Here is a 20,842-nt window from a genome sequence, read left to right on the forward strand (position 1 = left end):
CCTCACAAAGGCAAGAAGCTAATCCTGGTCAACTATGTACACCAAAGACAAAAACAGGTACAAGCAAGAGAGGAGAGACTGCCCCATTTCATACACAGGCCACACAAGAGGGAGGCAAAATGGACACTGACATACAATATGGAAGAGAACACTTTGGTCACCAAGATAAAATAAAGAGAAACAGCTCCACATCATCAATATATAATAGGAAAGAAATAGCATTTGTGTGCACATATACAACAGAGGACGAAACTTCCCCTCATTTCTAATGTTGAGTAGAGCAGAGAAGGACCCGTGCAAGCATGCGCGCACGCGCAAACACACACACAGAGTCAAGTAGCCTGCCCTTACTTAGATACAACATTAAAAGCTGTCCCTAACACGAGAAATTCTGCAGATGCTGGAAATTCAAGTAACACACATCAAAGTTGCTGGTGAACGCAGCAGGCCAGGCAGCATCTATAGGAAGAGATACAGTCGACGTCTCGGGCCGAGACCCTTCGTCAGGACTAACTGAAGGAAGAGCTAGTGAGAGATTTGAAAGTGGGAGGGGGAGGGGGAGATCCAAAATGATAGGAGAAGACAGGAGGGGGAGGGATGGAGCCAAGAGCTGGACAGTTGATTGGCAAAAGGGATATGAGAGAATCATGGAACAGGAGGCCCAGGGAGAAGGAAAAGGGAGGGGGGGGAAACCCAGAGGACGGGCAAGGGGTATAGTCAGAGGGACAGAGGGAGAAGAAGGAGAGAGAGAGAAAGAATGCATGTATATAAATAAATAACAGATGGGGTGGGGGGGGTAGGTGGGGCATTAGCGGAAGTTTGAGAAGTCAATGTTCATGCCATCAGGTTGGAGGCTACCCAGACGGAATATAAGGTGTTGTTCCTCCAACCTGAGTGTGGCTTCATCTTTACAGTAGACATATCAGAATGAGAATGGGATGTCGAATTAAAATGTATGGCCACTGGGAGATCCTGCTTTCTCAGGCGGACAGAGCGTAGGTGTTCAGCGAAACGATCTCCCAGTCTGCGTCGGGTCTCGCCAATCTATAGAAGGCCACATCGGGAGCACCGGACACAGTATATCACCCCAGCCGACTCACAGGTGAAATGTCGCCTCACCTGGAAGGACTGTCTGGGGCCCTGAATGGTGGTAAGGGAGGAAGTGTAAGGGCATGTGTAGCACTTGTTCCACTTACAAGGATAAGTGCCAGGAGAAAGATCAGTGGGGAGGGAGGGGGGGGGAAAACGAATGAACAAGGAAGTCGCGTAGGGAGCGATCCCTGCGGAAAGCAGGGGCTGGGAGGGAAAGATGTGCTTAGTGGTGGGATCCCGTTGGAGGTGGAGGAAGTTACGGAGAATAATATGTTGGACCCGGAGGCTGGTGGGGTGGTAGGTGAGGACCAGGGGAACCCTATTCCTAGTGGGGTGGCGGGAGGATGGAGTGAGAGCAGATGTGCGTGAAATGGGGGAGATGCGTTTGAGAGCAGAGTTGATGGTGGAGGAAGGGAAGCCCCTTTCTTTAAAAAAGGAGGACATCTCCCTCGTCCTGGAATGAAAAGCTTCATCCTTTATATGGCTTACCTTTTTTGTATACTTACTCAATAAAAAGATTTAAAAAGAAAAAAAAAGAAAAAAAAAAGAAAGAAAGAAAGAAAGAAAAGCTTCATCCTGAGAGCAGATGCGGCGGAGACGGAGGAATTGCGAGAAGGGGATGGCATTTTTGCAAGGGACAGGGTGAGAAGAGGAATAGTCCAGATAGCTGTGAGAGTCAGTAGGCTTATAGTAGACATCAGTAGATAAGCTGTCTCCAGAGATAGAGACAGAAAGATCTAGAAAGGGGAGGAAGGTGTCCGAAATGGACCAGGTAAACTTGAGGGCAGGGTGAAAGTTGGAGGCAAAGTTAATAAAGTCAACGAGCTCAGCATGCATCCTTAGTTACTCACATACACATAAAAGTGAAATAACAAAAGATACAGAAAAAAAAATGCCCTTACACACTTCAGGAACAGAGAAAGTATGTGTTAGATTCAGAGTAATGCTCCTGAATTTTACCCCATCATGCATTCTCAGATAAAAAAGAAATAAAAAGCATGCTAGATACTGAATAAAGTTCACTCAGCACTTTCCTGTCAAACATTTCCAGGGCAGGGACAGCATGCATCCTGAATGCTGAGAACAATATTTGAAGTTTTAGAGTTTAGGGATTTAATAAAGTTATTTTTTAAAAAAAGACGTGTTGGATACAGAGCAAAGCTCTCACCACACTGCCTCATCAAGCATTCCCAAGCCAGGATCAGCATTCCAACAACAGTAGTGTGTATCTTGGACCAGTCAACATTTTAATTGAATTATTTTGTTTTAATCAAATAGAAAAGTGGGCTATGTACCCCCACCATCCCTTAGTCATTCACAACCAAGAAAGGGGAGAAATAGCCCCTGGTCCCACACATGTCCCACACATATAACAGAGGCAAGTCACTTAGACACCATGAGGGTGAGAATCAGCCTATGTTCACATGCGTAACAAAATAGAAAAACTTTTCCCTGCAACACACACAAAATGCTGGAGGATCTCAGCAGGCCAGGCAGCATCTATGAAAAGAAAGTACATAGATGCTGCCTGGCCTGCTGAGTTCACTTTGTGTCAGTTGCTCAGATTTCCCGCATCTGCAGACTTTCTCTTGTTTAAGACTTTTCCCTGTTCACCTACATTGAACAAAGGCATGAAGTGGTTACTAATCTCTGAAATACGAAGCAAAAGTGAGGTAACCCCTTGTCACTCCTATTCAGTCAGGAGAGAGTCAGACAAACACACATGTAAAATATGAGGGTTGCAGCTCCAGATCATTTGCTCACAGTTGAAGGTGGAAGGAAGCAACCCATGGCAACACACATAAAGGGCCAAAGGAGATCCCAGTCACTCTCTGATACTAATGGATGGCCATTGCTGGTCACCTAGATATACCTTAGGGGAACTGCTCGTTCACTCATATAAAGTGGTGACAAACATCCAGAGGTAGCTCACATAAAATGGAACAAAAGCTACCCATTGTTACATACATACAATAGAAAAGCCGCCTCTGTTTATTCACATTACTGAGCAGACTGGCAGCTGCAATAATGTTTGCATATCAAAATCAGTAATATTGACATTGCACATGGCTATTGAGACTGGTACTGTTCCATTCTCTCTTCTTAGTAACAGTAAGCTCTCATGGGGTTACTCTTCTCTCACTCCATTGAAACCTGAAGAGCGGTTGAGGAAACCCAACTCGAGTTTGCTTCTTTAAATAAAAGGACTCAATATCTGTCAGCTATCCTCACTAACCAAAATAGAACCATCTGGGGGTATTTCTCAATAGCAGTGTAGTTTCTAAATAGAGCTACAGTTGAAAATATCAGGAAATTATATAAATTGCTTGTGATTTCTCTATAGTTTTCCCCAATTTTCTTTGGTAATTTAAGCTGAAATTCTGCCCCACAATATCTTATTTCCATATGCCTGTTTTAATAATACCTTTAAAAGTTTGCATAGTTGATTTCAGAAATAATCACAAGTGATTGTATCTTAGTGACAAATGGTTATATCTTATTGATCATCAAGAGCTGGCTATGCAACTCAGTAGTGAGCTTTCAAATCACTGACTCCTCAGCCAGGTCAATGTATCTTAACCATGTCTTATTGCAGTCTCCACATTCACTGAGATTATCCTACTGGAGGCTGGTTACAGTCGCACATACTCATGAAACAATCAGAGCCTGTACCTGACTAGTGATTTGATGTAGGGCGTATCCTACATTTCCAGGAGGATCAGTTGTTAGCTGTGGCTCAGTGGGCAGCAGTCCCAAGAAAGCTCGTGATACTCTTTGGAACACAAGAGATTCTGCAGATACTAGAAATCTTGAGCAATACACCCAAAATGCTGGAGGAATTCAGCAAGCCAAGCAGCATCTATGGAGGGGAATACAGTCCATGTTTCGGACAGAGGCCTTTCAAAAGTGTTATGTTTTGTAACTCCAAAAATTAATTGAAAGAAAAACACGGAGCCAGGGATAAACGTATTTACTTTGTTTTACTTTCGTCAGTACTACACTTATGACATGGTGTAATGACATATGCCATTCACTTACTTTTACATATAACCTGTAATGAATTATTTTTTAAAAAATGCTTAATCAAACAATATATTTATAATATTACTCAAAGATTAAAGACACAACACTCCTCCCTGCTCAGCTATAAACTTCAATTCAATATAGAATGCACCTCAACTACACATACAGTATACTATATAGACATCCATAGCATAGTAGGTTTTAAATTATCCCATTCAGGCCTAAAGATTTAATGGCTGTGAAGAATTTCTTAGTCTTATGGGATAATGTCTTTCCTATCAAGGGAGGTCACTCTGCTTTGCAGGTGAGACTTGTGACTGTGAAACAGTCTCAGGTTTTGGGACCTTCTCCGTGGTGGCTGTAAGAGTTGACTCTGGGACTGCAGGAAGTGGTTCTGACAGCTCTGGGCATCTTTCTTCACTAACAATTGACTCTGCTCTCCTCTACTGATCAAGGTGTCATCTCCAGATGATATCAGATGCAATCTCCACTGTGTAGGAGAGTTCTCCATTTCCGCCCTTAATCTTTCCAAGTACCCACTTTTGATCACTTCTGTAGACACTCGCCAAGACTGCTTGTCCAAGAGTGAAACATTGAACCTCCTTGTTTAAGGAACCCTCAATCTGTCTCACCTGTTTGTACTGCATACTCCTTCTGACATTGGGTTTGAGGAGATCCAAGCGTGAGCACAAAAGGACAACTCAAGAACAGCAAAGCTTTTGAGTTGTTGGTTGTGAAGTGTGCTACATTGTGAAATGCAAGGAGGAAATTGGCGAGCTTCTGGTTCAGTGGCAGTGTACTGTGTTCGGCTGAATTGAACACAGTGTGTTCTTTAAACTCTGGACAAACCTTTCCACCAAGCCACTTGTAGTTAGGTGGTAGAGTACAGATGTAATATGTCTTATTCCATTCTTTTTCAGGAATGACTGAAACTGTTATACAACAAGCTATGGTCCATTGTCACTGACTAAATGTTCTAGAACACGTCCTTAAGAAGAGGCTTCTCAACACATCAGCAGTGTGCGAGGCTGTAGTGGAGGTTATTAGGAACACTTCTGGCCATTTTGTAGCTGCATCCACTACTACCAAGAAATTTGTGCCCATGAATGGCCTGGCAAAATCCACATGAATCCTCTGCCAGGACAATGCAGGCCACTCCCAGGTAAGGCGAGGCGCTGCTCTTGGCATCTCCTGGATGTGTTGGCATCTTGAACAGTGCATGGCAAGCTGCTTGATCTGCTGACCTATCCAAGGCCACCAGACAAAACTTTGAGCCAACACTTTCATTGTGATCATGCCTAGATAACTAGCATGTAGCTCTTCCAACACTTTAGAGTTAACTCTCTCCCATAAAAGTATGATGTGGATAAATGTGTGAATACAGTATCTAACATTACCATTTCCTTCACCTTTTGGAAAACCATCTCACACTGCTTTGTCTATTGCCTCTTCTTCCTGCTCTGAAGTAATGAGTTCAATGGGTGGAGCACAGTAGCCAGGATTGGCAGCAACCTGTAATAGTAATTGACAAATCCTAAAAAGGACTGCAACTGTGACACACCCTTTAGCCTTGAGGCATCCACCACTGCTTGAATTTTCTCAGCACACTTGTGTAATCCTTGTACATCAATGGTGTGGCCACAGTTAGTGATGCTTGGTTTTAAAGAATTCACAATTGTTGCATCTGGCTCTACACCCAAGATCTTTTAATCTTTGTAACATTGTCTTGAAATTTTGAAGATGTTCCTTGTCTTCCTTACCGGTAACAATGATGTCATCCAGGTAACACCAAGTGCCTGGCTGCCCTTGCAGCACCCGGTCCATAACTTTCAGCCAGAGTATAGGTACAGATGCTACTCCATAAATAAGTCTATTATAGCTGTAAGGGGTTTCTTCCTTTATGTTACTGCGAAGGCTAACAAAATGGCTTCTTTGTTATGTTATAATTAAAATGGCTTTTCTGTAATAATAACTGCGATGTAAGGAGTTCTCTCTTTCTCTGCTTGTTTGGGTTATATTATTGATGAGAGAGAGAACAAACCAATTGGGATAGATTATATTCTTTCTTGTGTGTCTGTAAGCTATTGCTTTCGCGGGTGTTGGGGGAGAAGGCGCGAGGGGGACAGCGAGAGGAGATGTGATGCTGTAAGCTGGCCGACAGGACGGACCTCGAGCGGGAGTCCGAGGCCAAGGGTCTTTGGCGAGGAGAGGAGATGAAGACAGACTTGTGTGGAGTGTCTGGTTGACCGCCGTGGTTGGTCCCAGGCGGTGGGTCGAGGTGGTCAGAGGGGATCGAATGGTGGAAAGAAGATTCTGTTAATTGAGCTCCAACTGTTGTGCACGAAGTGGTTGAACTTTGATAAGACTGGCGCCTTTTACTTTCCTTTTATATTTTTTCTCTATTAATTACATAGTTCCAGTCAGATCTATAAAGTGTTATTATTTAATCGCATATGGCGTACTGTCTGTTATTTGGCAGGGTGGAGTACATCACACAGCATCCACACAAACTTGATTACCCAGTTTGGAGGGGTCGAAGACTGCTCCCCCCTAGACGGAAGCGAGTTGAGCGAGCCTGAGGCTTACCAGGGGGCTACATAGTTCAAAAGTCTTTCATGAGTGATCATGGTGAGAAACATTTTAGACTCTTCATCCATCTCCATCTATAGGTAGGTTTCAACTGTCCGTTTTGGTTTCCCTCCAGAAAGAGTTGCAAAGATATCCCCTATCCTGGGCAGAGGATATTGATCTACTTTCAGTACTGGGTTGATAGTGATCTTAAAATCATCACAGATCCTGACAGACCTATCCATCTTGGCTACTCGGACAACTACTGGCTTTGCCAATGGGCTCCACCAAACCTTGGAAAGAATTCTTTCAACCTCCATGTAATCTAGCTCACAGGCTACTTTGTCACAGATAGCATAAGAACCCAAACGTGCTTTTTAAAACATGGGTGTGGCAATTTCATTTAACACTATATTACTTTTGATATGGTTAAGTTTTCTAATTTCATTGAAGACAGTTGTGGCATTATTTAATTCCTTTCTTAATTCACTTTCAGTTGTTTTTATTGCAAGGGATGTGGCATGCAACTGGTGGATGGAACTCCAATCAAAATTTAGTTTTCTGTCACTCACGACCACCCCTCTCCCTAATGCTGGCCCTCCCCAGTTTTTAACCACATGCAAGTCCAATGTGGCTTGTTGGTTGTTGTATTTCACTATTATGTATGTCATTCCCATAGAAGTTATATTTTCTCCAGTATAAGTGCTTAGTTGGATATCTGCAGGCTTTAGTTCAGTATCTTTGAAATGCCATTCACATTCATTTTGTGGAATGACTGAAACAGTCGAGCCAGTATCCAATTCCATTTTAATTAATTTGCCGTTCACTTCTGGTGTAAGCTATATTGCTTGTCTATTGTTAGTATTCACACTTTAAATCTCAGGGTTACCCAGTCCTGTGTCACTCTCATCATTATCTGTCTTTTCATTAAAAGCACACTGATTAGTGCTCTTGCTGAAACTGCAGCTTGACTTTTTCTTTTTTTCTCTTCCCTAAACAGTCCATCTATTTTTGCCTGTTCGACATGCTCTTTGTCTGTGTCCTACATTGTTGCATCTTCAGCAAGATTTGCCTTTGGTCTGCATTGGTCTGGAGTATGTGAGCCCCTGCCACAACAGTGAAACAATTTGTTTGGCCAGGACAATTTTTGCTCAGACGTTGCAATCTTGTTTACGCTCATTTTCATTCCTGACTGCAACTCAATTGCGCCTCTGTCTGCTGTTTCCATTGTTCTTTTAAATGTAAGCTGTGTTTCAGTTAGGAGCTGTTTTTGAATGTTTTCTTGTAAGATTCCACAAATGAAATGATCTCTCAGGGCATAATTAAGCCCATTATTGAACTGGCAATGCTTAAATTAGTGAAGAGTTGCCATTTCTTCAATTTAGTGATGTACACTGAAATTGACTTCCCTTCTTTTTAAATCTGCTTATGAAACCTAAAACATTCTGCAAACAACAATAGTTTCAGTTCTAAATGTTTCTTCATTACTTTCATGATAACAGCAAAGCTTATTTTGGCTGGTTTGGGTAGAGCAGTTAAACTTCTAAACAACCTGTATGCCTTTTCACCCAATGCACTTAGCAAAAATGGCACATGCTTTTCATTGCTATTTCATTTGCTTTAAAATATTGCTCAATTTGCTCAGTACACAATATTCAGTTATATCTTGTGCAAATGAATGTTCATATCTTTCTGATGTAGCCAGCTATTTCTGCTTTTTTTATGACTATTATTACCTGATACTCTTTGTTTATGAACCTGTGAATTTCTTCCATTTGCCGCCTTTTTTTTTAAACTTGAACGTCTTGCTGTGCTTCCAAAGGAAAAAATGTTCTGTGCTTTTTTCTAACTCAAATCTCTCCCTCTCTCTCTCTTCCCCCCCACCCCACCCCCCAATTTGCTGAGACAAAATGTGTGGTTCTTCAACAGATAGTTCTTCATCTCGGGTTCGTTTAAAAACTTACGTGTTACTTTTATGATTTGTAACTACAAAAACTAAGCAAAAGTGAAACATGGATCCGGGGATAAACGTTTCCACTTTGGTTTTACTTAAGTGAGTTGCGCACTTATGTGGTGTAATGATGTATGCCATTCACATACTTTTACATAAAACCCATAATGAATTAATTAAACAAAGAATGGTTAACCAAACCATGTATTTTTTTCAAATATTACCGAAATATTAAATACGCAACAATCAGGACCAGAAAGGAAGGGGGCGGAAGCCAGAATAAGGAAGTGGGGGGAGGAGAAGTAGTACAAGCTGATAGGTGATAGGTGAGACCAGATGAGGGGGAAGGTAGGTGATCAGGGAGGGTGATGACTTAAAGAGCTGGGAGGGGATACCCTGAAGAGGTAAAGGGCTGAAGAAGGAGGAATCTGATAGGAGAGAATAGTGGAATATGGAAGAAAGGGACTGTTCTCTCCTATTAGATTCCTCCTTCTTCACTCTTGATGAAGGATCTTGGCCCAAAATGTTGACTGTTTATTGCCCTCAATTGATGCTGCCTAACTTGCTGATTTCCTCCAGCACTTTGTGTGTGTTGCCTAATACACATTGTAGACTTGAATACAAAGTTCTAGACTAACATTCACCAATGCACTGAGTGCACGCCTACACTTACTCTGAAAATTGAATTTCTAGTGAAACTCAAGGATTACCAAACTTGCATGCATGAGTACTTTTTTCCAGAGGATAACCAACAAACAGTACTAACTTTATTCATCATTGCCCTGTAGGTGAAATTTTTAAATGCAGAGAAGGGCTAAACTTAACTTCAGAATAAAAATTATAAATGGTTTCTCAATATGATTCTTAGGTATCTTCCAGTGAGAACAAATGACTACTAAACAAAAAATCAGTGACCTCAAGGCTCTAGCAGCCAGTGATACGATAATGTCTTGCATAATTCTCTTGAGTACAGTTAGAATTTGATCTAGTTCCTGAGAGGATGAAACTGGAATTTTCGATGCGTTATAGCTATTGGATAATTGATGCGTGTGTAAGTCTCCCAGCTATTCATGTCCATATATATTCTTCACGAACACTACCCACAATTTCGCATCCAGGAAAAGCTAATTATAACACCAGAGGCAGCATGGCACTCCGATGACTGTAGTATCTCAAGAGGCTGATAATTAGAGCTCAAACAAAGAGTGACAGAGTCTATTGTCAGCTGCATGCCTAAAATCAGTGTGCCTAGACTATTTTTCATCTTCCTTATTAGTCCATGTTTTAGGTATGGTGATTAGACATTAATCACTAGATTTCAACTGAGCTCAGTATTGAAGGATGTGTTTCCCCTATCTGATGGATGCAGTGACCCAATGCAGTGAATTTCAAGTCGGTGTAAGTGAGCTTTACTCTGCATCTATTCCTGTTGTACTCAAGTAGGGAAAGCCCAATGTGACAATATAGTGAGTTCTTCTCCCTTAAAATAATTTGTACTGCATCTGATTGATGTGACTGTGCAGAGTAAAATCTTTTTATAGATCAGGGCATTAATTTGATTGAATGAAGGGTGCTGGTGTCTGTACATTATCACATTCTCTGTAGCAAAGGCAATGTCACTTACCAGAGCCAGATCCACACCCTGGAGAGAGCTGCCCATTGGAGCAAGTGCACATATTTGGTCTGGAGCAGAAACCATCACCACAAGTGTTGCGACAAATGGCTGGACAAAACCAAAAGGATAAACACTTCAGAAAGTAGCAGTATGGTGCAAAGCAATCAAAGAAATAATTAACTGTTCTTTGGCTGTTTTTAACTCAGCTAAAGCCATTTTTTTTTCCAATTTATGGTAATTCTCACACTTAGTGATGTTACATCTATCGAGAAAGAATAGTTAAGTTGACCCTGAGGTTAGATTTACACTGACATTATGGCATTATAAATTATACCAAGCAGTCACATGATGATTGACACATTTTTTAAAAATTTTTATTTTTATTGAAGGAATGACACAATACAGAATATATAATGGATTACATTTTCCTCCATTTTGCTTTTATATTGTACCCCCAAGCAAACTTCCCCCCACCCGCCCTCCCCGAACATATCATGGCAGCTAATATATTTACAACACAACAATCCACAAATACAAGTACGGACATTTCACAACCATACCCCCACACTACTTCAAGACGACCGCTCACACACATCTGTAGCTTGTCAGATGATCCAAAATACACTCATATTTACAATTCATCAACCACCCTGTGAGGTAAATTATAAGCGTGTTAAATGGGAGGCAACTTCCCAAGTACAGTCAAATGCCCTCAACTAGTAGGCAATTGCTTAAGACTCCCAAAATATGATAAGAAAGGTCCCTATTTCGAATAGAACTTTTTCACAGACCCCCTCAAAGTGAATTTAATCTTTTCTAATTTCAGAAAAAACATTACATCTTCTAACCAAGCAGCAGCAGTTAGGTGGGGGAGTGGCAGATTTCCAAACCAGCAAAATTCTCCTACGGGCCAATAGCGATGTAAATGCAATCATATGCGACTGGCTTGCGTTTAAACCCAAATCATCATCTGCCGCACCAAATAGCTATAAGCGGGCAAGGTCTCAGTGTCACCCCCAAAACCTCACTGATAATTTTAAAAACCAGTGCCCAATAGTCATCAAGCCAAGGGCAGACACATTTTATTTTTAACACAATTTTTCTGTTATCAAAGAGTGGCTTGCTGTGTGTGGCCCTGCTGCACGGTGGTTATCCGCCTTTGATCTTTTCACTGGCTGGTAATGCTCATAGTTTTCTTGGACTGTTTTGGCTAATTAAAGTTGTGGCTTCAATGAACGGGAGGAAGAGGAGATTCAGTCGGTTGGATAGGCAAGAGAACAAATTTAAATGGTGGAATGAAAGAACAGAGCTAGAGGGAAGAAAAAAACATTTAAAATCCCTAAATTTGAGTAGTTAAAAACAGGAATATTTACAATCTGTGAAACTCGAGCAAAAATTATATTTGAAACATAGTGGCCTTTGGAGTTTTTGGATCTGGAGCCAATGGGGTTGCCCTCACAGCTGTGGGACATTGTATCACAGTGTCAAAGGTAATGTTAGAGGTTGGCAACTCTGACAGACTAGTCTAAGCGCTGTTGTGTGCACACATGCAAACTTAATACAATCTGGAAATTGTTAGGCTATCTTCAGAACTGGGTGGCGGGGTGGAGATATGTCTCTACCAAATGAGGTATAGGGCGCTCCCTCCCTCCATTAGCCTGCAGGTTACCCTGGGCAAGGGGTAGCACCTGCTAAGCCCCCTGATCAGGGTCACATGAAGCCGTGGGAGCAGGTGGTGGATGGTCCTATGAGCAACTGGTGCATATCACAAATCCTGGTTATGCAACGACTGATGGCAGGCAGACAATCACTGAAGAGTATTGATATTGACTGGGCTCATCCATCTTGTACAGACACTGCCCAGAAGAAGGCAAACCACTTCTGTTAAGTTTGCCAAGAACAATCATTCTGATGGAGACCATGATTGCCCACGTCATATGACAGGGCACATAATGATAATAATGGACTATGAAGATGATCTTCAGAACATAAAATAAAGAGGCTCACTATTTCCACTAAGTTGGCAGTACTTACGCACAATACATTGGTTACCACCAGGTAATGTTTTCCATCCAGGACAGCAATAGGAGTGAAATCGAGATCCGCATACATTAGGTCTGAAAGAAAAGTAAATACAAAGATTAAATGGACTTCTCTGATACCGTAACACTTTTGTTCATAACTGCTTGTTATGGTAGGGTGGAGGTTGGGACAGAGCTACATCTTAACTCCTTCCTGTCACTGCCTGTGCCATATTTGTATAGGGAAGGGATAGGTTTACCTGTGTAGCTTCCAATACAGCTTTATTTTGCACATCCTTCTTAAAAGTTCAATCTTTGTTTTGTTTTAAAAATGTAATATTGCTTGTCATAAGCAACTACAGGAAATGTTAAAAGTGTGCAAAGAAACAATCTTCTCTAAGTTTGCTTTTGCAGCAAATAAAACAACCCCATAAACAAGGTAACTTTACTTTTCATCCCTAAGAATGCATGCAGCCCACTTCCAAAACATACAGTCATAATTACATTGAATTCAGTCCCATTCCTTGACTTGTACATTAGGATGTGCCCTGAGCAACTCATCAGCATTCAACTCTCCTTCCAATACTTTAGTGTTTGCATACAAGGTAACCTAACTACTTGGCATTATATTGAAAGGGAGGAATTGTTCTCGATGTTAATAGGTGCATTACTGTTCCCTCGCCTGGTGGCACTTAAACGCATCTGTCGACATTAAAATAGAATTCTCTGGCTCTCACCTATCAGAATTCCCTTCTCAGGCAGAAGGTAAAATTTAAATGTTTCCTTATTGGGGGCTTGATCACATTAGCACTGTGGTCATGTGAGAATGCAAGGAACATAGCCGTCTCACCTCCCCCCACCCCCTAGTTCACCTCCTGCTGGTAGAAGAATGGAGAACATTCCTATAATGTCAGCAATTCCAGGCAATTTGATGGGTCATAAGGATTCCCAGGTTCAGTGAGCATTAGGGTGCACAGCTGAATCAGCCTTTTATTTGACAAAGCCCAGCTGTCCATACTACTTACCTGGCTTGAGTAAGCAAAATAAATGCTGAATTATTACAACTCATTTCAACCAAGTATCAACATCACATAATTTATTACAATAAAACGTTATGGTAGCACTTAATGATGTTGGAATGACCCAGGTGATTTACTGAAGGAATAGCAGAAAGTTAATCTGACTGCATGGAAAATGAAAGACATATATTTATACACTGATGTTCAGGGAAATCTGGCATGCATTTCTCTCCAGCAAGGAACTGGCAAGTATTCGTCTTCTAGGAAATGCTAGATAATTAGTTTAAAATATTTGTTGTATTAATTGGGAGCAATACCTAGAGGAAATATTCAAATATCAAAAATAAATTTGTCATTCAAAGTACATATATGTTAACAAATACTACCCTGAAATTCATTTTCTTGCAGACATTTACAGGAAAATAAAGAAATACAATAGGATTTCTGAAAAACTATACATAAAGGCTGACAAACAACCAAATGTACAAAAGAAGATAAATTGAGAAAGTGAAAAAAAAAATTAATACAGACAGCATGAGTTGTAAAGAAAACTTAAAAGCCCGTCTTTAGGTTGTGAAATCAGAGATGTGGTGAGTGAAGTTATCCACGCCGGTTCAGGAGCCTGATGGTTGTAGGATAACTGTTTCTAAACCTGGTGGTGTGGGACCTAAGGCTTCTGTACCTCCTGCCTGACGTTAGTAGTGAGAATAGAGCACAGCCTGGATGGTAACATTCTTAGATAATGCATACTTCTTACTTGTGGCAATGCTCCATGCAAATATGCTCAATGGTGGGGAGGGTTTTACCTGTAATGGACCAGGCGGTATCTGTAATTTGCAGAAGGTACCTAGCTGCAAATAATCCAAAGATTCAGGAAGGCCTGAGTTAGAATATATGTTAGGCATGATTCCAGCAGTTAGAGGAACAATTGTTCCACTGTAACATCACAGCTGTGCTTTGAACTGGTAAAATATATTATTTTGGTAAATCCTGAAAGATTATGGCCTTGTAACATGAGTTTGCTAAGGTGCCAATTGTTTTTACGTCTGTGGTTCTGGAATTCTTTTTGTTTTCCTATACCTCACCACTGGTGACCTTAAAGCCCAAAAATTTATCCAAGGTTTAGGTCTTCTTTCCTAGAATCTTCCCATGCAGCTTGGCATTACTGCTATGATACTGTTTGAAACATTTTGCCAGATGCTATGGAAATTATTGCAGCTTCAAATTTTCCATTTCCAGCTTACATCAAATATGTAACTAGTCAACTCAAGAGGAATAGGTAATTGATTGCTTATTGTTGTATGATAGTTTTCCAAGCAGAATTCTTAATTACAAGTTTTAGATCTAAACATACTATGTTCTTTTTTTTTAATTGTAATCATTAGTAGAAGTCTCTTGCTTTAAATCCACACATCTAGACATCAGGACATGACTGTATCAAACAATCTTATAACTTTCTAGTTATACTTAATTTGAATTACTATATGGATGTCTTACATTATATGAAATCAATGCATGATCAATAATCTGCTAACAACAAGAGCAAGAATTAAAGGACAGCTTCCATCTTACATCAAGGATGGAATGATAGGATGAAGTAAACCATTCTGTATTGATTCAAGTTTGGGGTTTAATAGTGTCTTTTATTGCAGAAGAAAAATATAAAAACAACAACATTGAGATAGTTGGTGTAAGATATTTGGAATAGAAGGTAATTTGAATTTTGAACTCAAAAATTTGAAACTACAGCAAAGCTAAGAAGCAGTATCTTGCAGTACTATAAGTAAAAATGCATGAAGAACATAAGCAATGGTTTAGCAGATCTCTCAGTGTATCATAAAATCAGCTTGTATAATCATTGGTTCACTCACAGAAAATTAAAGTAGGGTCAGGAAAGACAGCAGAAACTGGTGTCCTGTATTTGTTATTTCAAAAGTGATTCTAAATTAGATTTATGACCTATGCCTCATATAAAATAAGCTATTTTAGCAAGAGCTCATAAATATTGGCAATCAAGTAGAACTGTTAAGCAAAAAATAAACTGCTGGAAAACTCAGCAGGTCAAGAACTGAGTGTTTGATGGCTCCGGGCTGTACTCAGTGGAGTTTAGAAGAATGAGGGAGGGAGGGACCTTATTGAATATTGAATTGCCTTGGTAAAGTGGATGCTGAGAGAATGTTTCCAATAGCAGGGGAGACTAGGATCAGAGGGCACAGTCTCAGAATACAAGGACATCCCTTTGGAACGGAGATGAGGAGAAATTTCTTTAGCCAGAGGCTGCTGAACCTGTGGAATTCAAAGCCACAGATGGCTGTGGAAGCCATTGGGTATATTTAAAGGGGAGGATGGTAAATTCTTGATAAGTAAGGGCATCAAAGGTTACGGGGAGAAGACGAGAGAATTAAGTTGAGAGGGATAATATATCAGCCATGATGGAATGGCCAAGCAGACTAGATAGGCTAAATGACCTAATTCTGTTCCTACATCTTATGGTCAGTCTTATGGTCCTAAGGACCATATGAGGAGACAAAGGGACCAATATACTTGACACACTGAGCGCTTTCAGCAGTTTTATATTTTTGCTCCAGATTCCAGCATTTGTGGTTTCTTACAGAACCATTGTCAAACCAAGTTTCTCTTAGCCTGGATTCAGTTCCAACATTGTTAAAATATTTTAAATGTTGACATATATTGGCTTTCTCTCTAAGGTAAACTCAGTGCTAATTTTCATCTCAATGTTTTCACTAGTAGCATATTATATTGATTTATTGCAATGGGCTTTGTTTTGCAGGAACTCTTGTGAGTAGTTCTGATGTTTTATTGATCCATTGTAAGGTATGGATTGACCCCATCGTAACTCAGACTTTGAGTCTTTGGAGGACTTGAAATCTGAGGAACAGAAACGTAAACACAAGAGATTCTGCAGATGCCAGAAATCCAGAGCAACACACAGAATGCTGGAGGAACTCAGCAAATCAGGCAGCATCTATGGAAATGAATAAACAGTCAATGTTTTGGGCCGAGACCTTTAATCAGCACTGAAAAGTAAGGAGGAAGATGCCAGAATAAAAAACTGGGGGAAAGGGAAGAGGACAAGCCAGATGGCTAGAAACATAAATAGAGCATCATTGAAATGCAAATACCTGAGAATTTTATATCAGCTGAGTGTTGGTGATTACAATTAGCCTCAGAGCTATGAATTAGGGAGGGCATTCATTGAACTAATGAATCATTGTACCTGATCACTATCTAGTAATTCTGCTTGAAAGTGCATGCATTGGGATCAGGATCAGACTCAATGACATAATCTTCAGCATGGAAGAACATATTAAGGATCTGAATACCCGATTCTTTGCCAGAAAGGGAGTGTGTACATGGTAGCAACTACTATTTCTATAAAAAGCATTTAACAGGAAAACCATGCCAGGGAATAGATGGCTGAGACACCTCGCCATTTCCCCAAGGTTGTGTACCTCCATAATAACAGCAAAGCAGCTTTCTACCATTTGCATTTAAAATTCAAAAGCATAGTTGCACTATACAATAGAATCTCTAGCTCACACTTTTGTCAAGACAAATGATATAGTCTGGGCTAATGTGAATTTCAAAACAATAGACACTAGACAATAGGTGCAGGAGTAGGCCATTCGGCCCTTCTAGCCAGCACCACCATTCACTGCGATCATGGCTGATCATCCACAGTCAGTAGCCCGTTACTGCCTTCTCCCCATATCCCTTGACTCCACTATCTTTAAGAGCTCTATCTAACTCTTTCTTGAAATCATCCAGAGACTTGGCCTCCACTGCCTTCTGAGGCACAGCATTCCACAGATCCACAACTCTCTAGGTGAAAAAGTTTTTCCTCAACTCCATCCTAAATGGCCTACTCCTTATTCTTAAACTGTGGCCTCTGGTTCTGGACTCCCCTAACATCGGGAGCATGTTTCCTGCCTCTAGCGTGTCCAATCCCTTAATAATCTTATATATTTCAATCAGATCCCCTCACATCCTTCTAAATTCCAGTGTATACAAGCCCAGTCACTCCAATCTTTCAACATGTGACAGTCCCGCCATCCCAGGAATTAACCTCGTGAACCTACGCTGCACTCCCTCCATAGGAAGAATGTCCTTCCTCAAATTTAGAGACCAAAACTGAACACAATACTCCAGGTGTGGTCTCACCAGGACCCTGTACAACTGCAGAAGGACCTCTTTGCTCCTATACTCAACTTCCTTTGTTATGAAGGCCAACATGCCATTAGCTTTCTTCACTGCCTGCTGTACCTGCATGCTTACTTTCACTGACTGATGAACAAGGACACCTAGATCTCGTTGTACTTCCCCTTTTCCTAACTTGACACCATTCAGATAGTAATCTGCCTTCCTGTTCTTGCCACCAAAGTGGATAACCTCACATTTATCCACATTAAACTGCATCTGCCATGCATCTGCCCACTCACCCAACCTGTCCAAGTCACCCTGCATTCTCATAACATCCTCCTCACATTTCACCCTGCCACCCAGCTCTGTGTCATCTGTAAATTTGCTAATGTTACTTTTAATCCCGTCATCTAAATCATTAATGTATATTGTAAATAACTGCGGTCCCAGCACCAAGCTTTGCGGTACCCCACTAGTCACTGCCTGCCATTCTGAAAGGGACCCGTTAATCCCTACTCTGTTTCCTGTCGGCCAACCAATTTTCTATCCATGTCAGTACCCTACCCCCAATACCATGTGCTCCAATTTTGCCCACTAATCTCCTATGTGGGATCTTATCAAAGGCTTTCTGAAAGTCCAGGTACACTATATCCACTGGCTCTCCCTTGTCCATTTTCATAGTTACATCCTCAAAAAATTCCAGAAGATTAGTCAAGCATGATTTCCCCTTCGTAAATCCATGCTGACTCGGACCGATCCTACTGCTATCCAAGTGTGCCGCTATATAAAAACCTTTGTATTTATAAACTGCAGCTCTCCAAGAGCTTCAGGTGACTGTGTTAGCAGTACTGTTAGGAAGCGTGGGGAAGGTTTACTGGACTAATAACTACAAAGGTTGGGTCACCTTTAAAGAAAAGATATTGGATCAGCTTTGGCTTTTATGTGCTGGAGTTTGGAAAAGTGAGAGGTAACATAGAAGATCCTGAGGGGTCTTGATAGGATACATGTGACGAGGATATTTCTTGTCAAGAATCTAGTAGTCATCATTTAAAAAGGAGGGATAGCCCATTTAAAACAAAGGTGTAAGAAAATTGTTCTTTTGTGGTTCTGAGTATATTATCATGTATATTTTGACCCTTAAGTTACTGTTAAAACTTCCCTGTGTTACATACTGAGCGTAATGTGAGAGAGCATTCTGTATAGATGACTTACAAGCGAACTAAATAACTGCATGTTTGTTCCTCACTTCTCCGTCTCTTGTGTGTGTTATTAATGGTCATCCAGTGTCCCAGTACCACAAACATAACAAATGGCGACAAGGTGACAAGTCCTCATGTGATATTTACTGTTTTGCTCCATTCATCAAGAAAAGTCCATGTGCAACACTGGCAGTGTACCACTGCATAATGTGTGTGTGCAAAAGAAGGCATAGCATGCCACAAGAAAACAGCGGCAGGAAGTGTGGTGAGTGAAGAACCCGAGCAGAGAGAATGAGAACAGGATGATTCAATTAAACAAATAAGAGAGAGAGAGAGAGAGAGAGAGAGAGAGAGTGATAAGGCTAGTTAACTTTTCTGGAACGTTATTGTGTTTGAAAATGGTGACAATGTATGGAAGTACGGGGCTGTATGATGTAACAACAGAGCAATGGAGTTGATATACTGAAATATTTGAGTAGTTTGCACTGGAAAATCAAATTTCAGATGATATTTGTTTTCTAACTTTTCTGACTGTGATGAAAGGTTTAATTTATTACACAGTCTAGTACAACCTGCTAAGCCTGACGATAAGCTTCATGAGATCATAGCTAGTGTTAAAGGACCACTATTCACCTAAACCTTTGATTACTGTTGAAAAGGTTAGATTTCATAAAAGGAATCACGAGGAAGGTGAGTCTATCTCACAGACTGTGGCGGTGCTGTAGCAACAATCTGAACACTGTGATTTTGGGCAGCCACTGAATGACATGCTACATGATAAACTTAGATGAGGTCTGCATAGTGAGGCAATTCAAAAACGTTTACTTACATAAGACTGACTAACATTACAGAAGGCAATTGAGATTCGTATATCTATGGAGATGGCAGCTAAAGAAGCACATCTTCCCAAGTTCATAAATTTTCTACTGACTTTAAGAATAAGACACCTACTGGCAATCAATGTTACTGTTCTGGCAAAAATAGTTACTTAGCAAAAGAATGCTGGAATAAGGATTTAGATTGCTGAAGTTGTGGCAAAAAGGAACCTATTGAGTGCACACACCCGTAAAAATAAAAGACACTGCCAAACAAAAACACTGTAATAAAGAAAAATTACTTTTGGAAAAATGAAAAGAAATGTGAACAAAATGGAACATACTGAGGACAGAGTGAATGTCTCCCTCTCTGTGGTTGAAGCAGCTTTACGTGTTTTATCTGTTTCAGGACACAAAGGTGGCTATTGGGTGACCCATGGATGGATGGGATCACAGTGAGGATGAAGGTGTACACTGGTGCTGGTGTCAAAGATAGTTTACAAGGAGAAATTGCAGCATCTCACCCCAGAAGGGGCAAGGTTTACTTCAAAGACTTACACTGGTGAGGTTGTTCCAGTGAGGGGAGTAGTACATGTTACAGTGGGGATTAATGAACTGAGAAAGAAACTTCCACTGTACACTGTTAAAGGTAAATCTCCAGCACTTCTGGGCCGCTCGTGGTTGGAGCAGCTCAAATTCAACTGGCACAAAGTGTACTTCATTGGTGGGAGCACTGGTCTACCAGAAGTGGTGAAGAAACATGCAGAAGTATTCAATGGAGAATTGGGCAGAATGAAAGGAATCACTGTTAAACTGGCTGTTAAGCCAGACACAACACCCAGTGAAGGCAAGAACTGTTTAATACATCCTCGAGCCAAAGCTAGAGGGCGAACTGGAAAAACTGATCCAGAGTAAGGTATTGGAACCAGTGTGTGTGAGTAAATGGGCAATTCTAGTGGTTCTGTCCTAAAAAAGGATGGGTCTTTAAGACTTCGTGGAGACTTCAAGGTAACAATTAATCCGGTTCTTATGGCTGAGCAATACCCTCCTCCCCTCATTGATGACCTTTTTGCAGGGTTGGCTGGAGGACAGGCTTGTGTCAGCTGTACTTGCAGATGCATTTGGAGTCAGAGTCTCAGGAACTGTCGAACATAGTGACTCAAAAAGAGTGTTCAGGTACTGAAGACTTCCATTTGGCATCACATCAGCTCCTGCCCTTTTTTGGCTAGCAATGGACCAGTTCCTGAGTGGGTTGACGGGAGCGCATTGCTATTTGGATGACTTACTCGTTACTGGGAAAAATTAGCGTGAGCACCTACAAAATTTGGAAGCTACACGACAAAGACTCAAGGAATAGGGACTAAGGATCTGGAAGGA

General features: G+C 40.9%; 1 protein-coding gene across 2 annotated transcripts in view; it reads right to left on the reverse strand.

Annotated features, from left to right (window-relative positions):
• Positions 1 to 20,842, reverse strand: part of fbn2b (fibrillin 2b) — a 287,896-nt gene that overhangs the window by 239,882 nt on the left and 27,172 nt on the right. For both annotated transcript variants that reach the window (XM_063032677.1, XM_063032678.1), the window contains 2 exons: positions 12,285 to 12,367; positions 10,260 to 10,358 (listed from right to left, as the gene is read on the reverse strand). In XM_063032677.1, coding sequence (XP_062888747.1) covers positions 10,260 to 10,358; positions 12,285 to 12,367 — 182 coding nt within the window. The remainder of the gene's footprint in view (positions 1 to 10,259; positions 10,359 to 12,284; positions 12,368 to 20,842) is intronic.

Source organism: Mobula hypostoma, chromosome 24, assembly GCF_963921235.1.
Source record: "Mobula hypostoma chromosome 24, sMobHyp1.1, whole genome shotgun sequence".
In the NCBI taxonomy this organism is placed as follows: Eukaryota; Metazoa; Chordata; class Chondrichthyes; order Myliobatiformes; family Myliobatidae; genus Mobula; species Mobula hypostoma.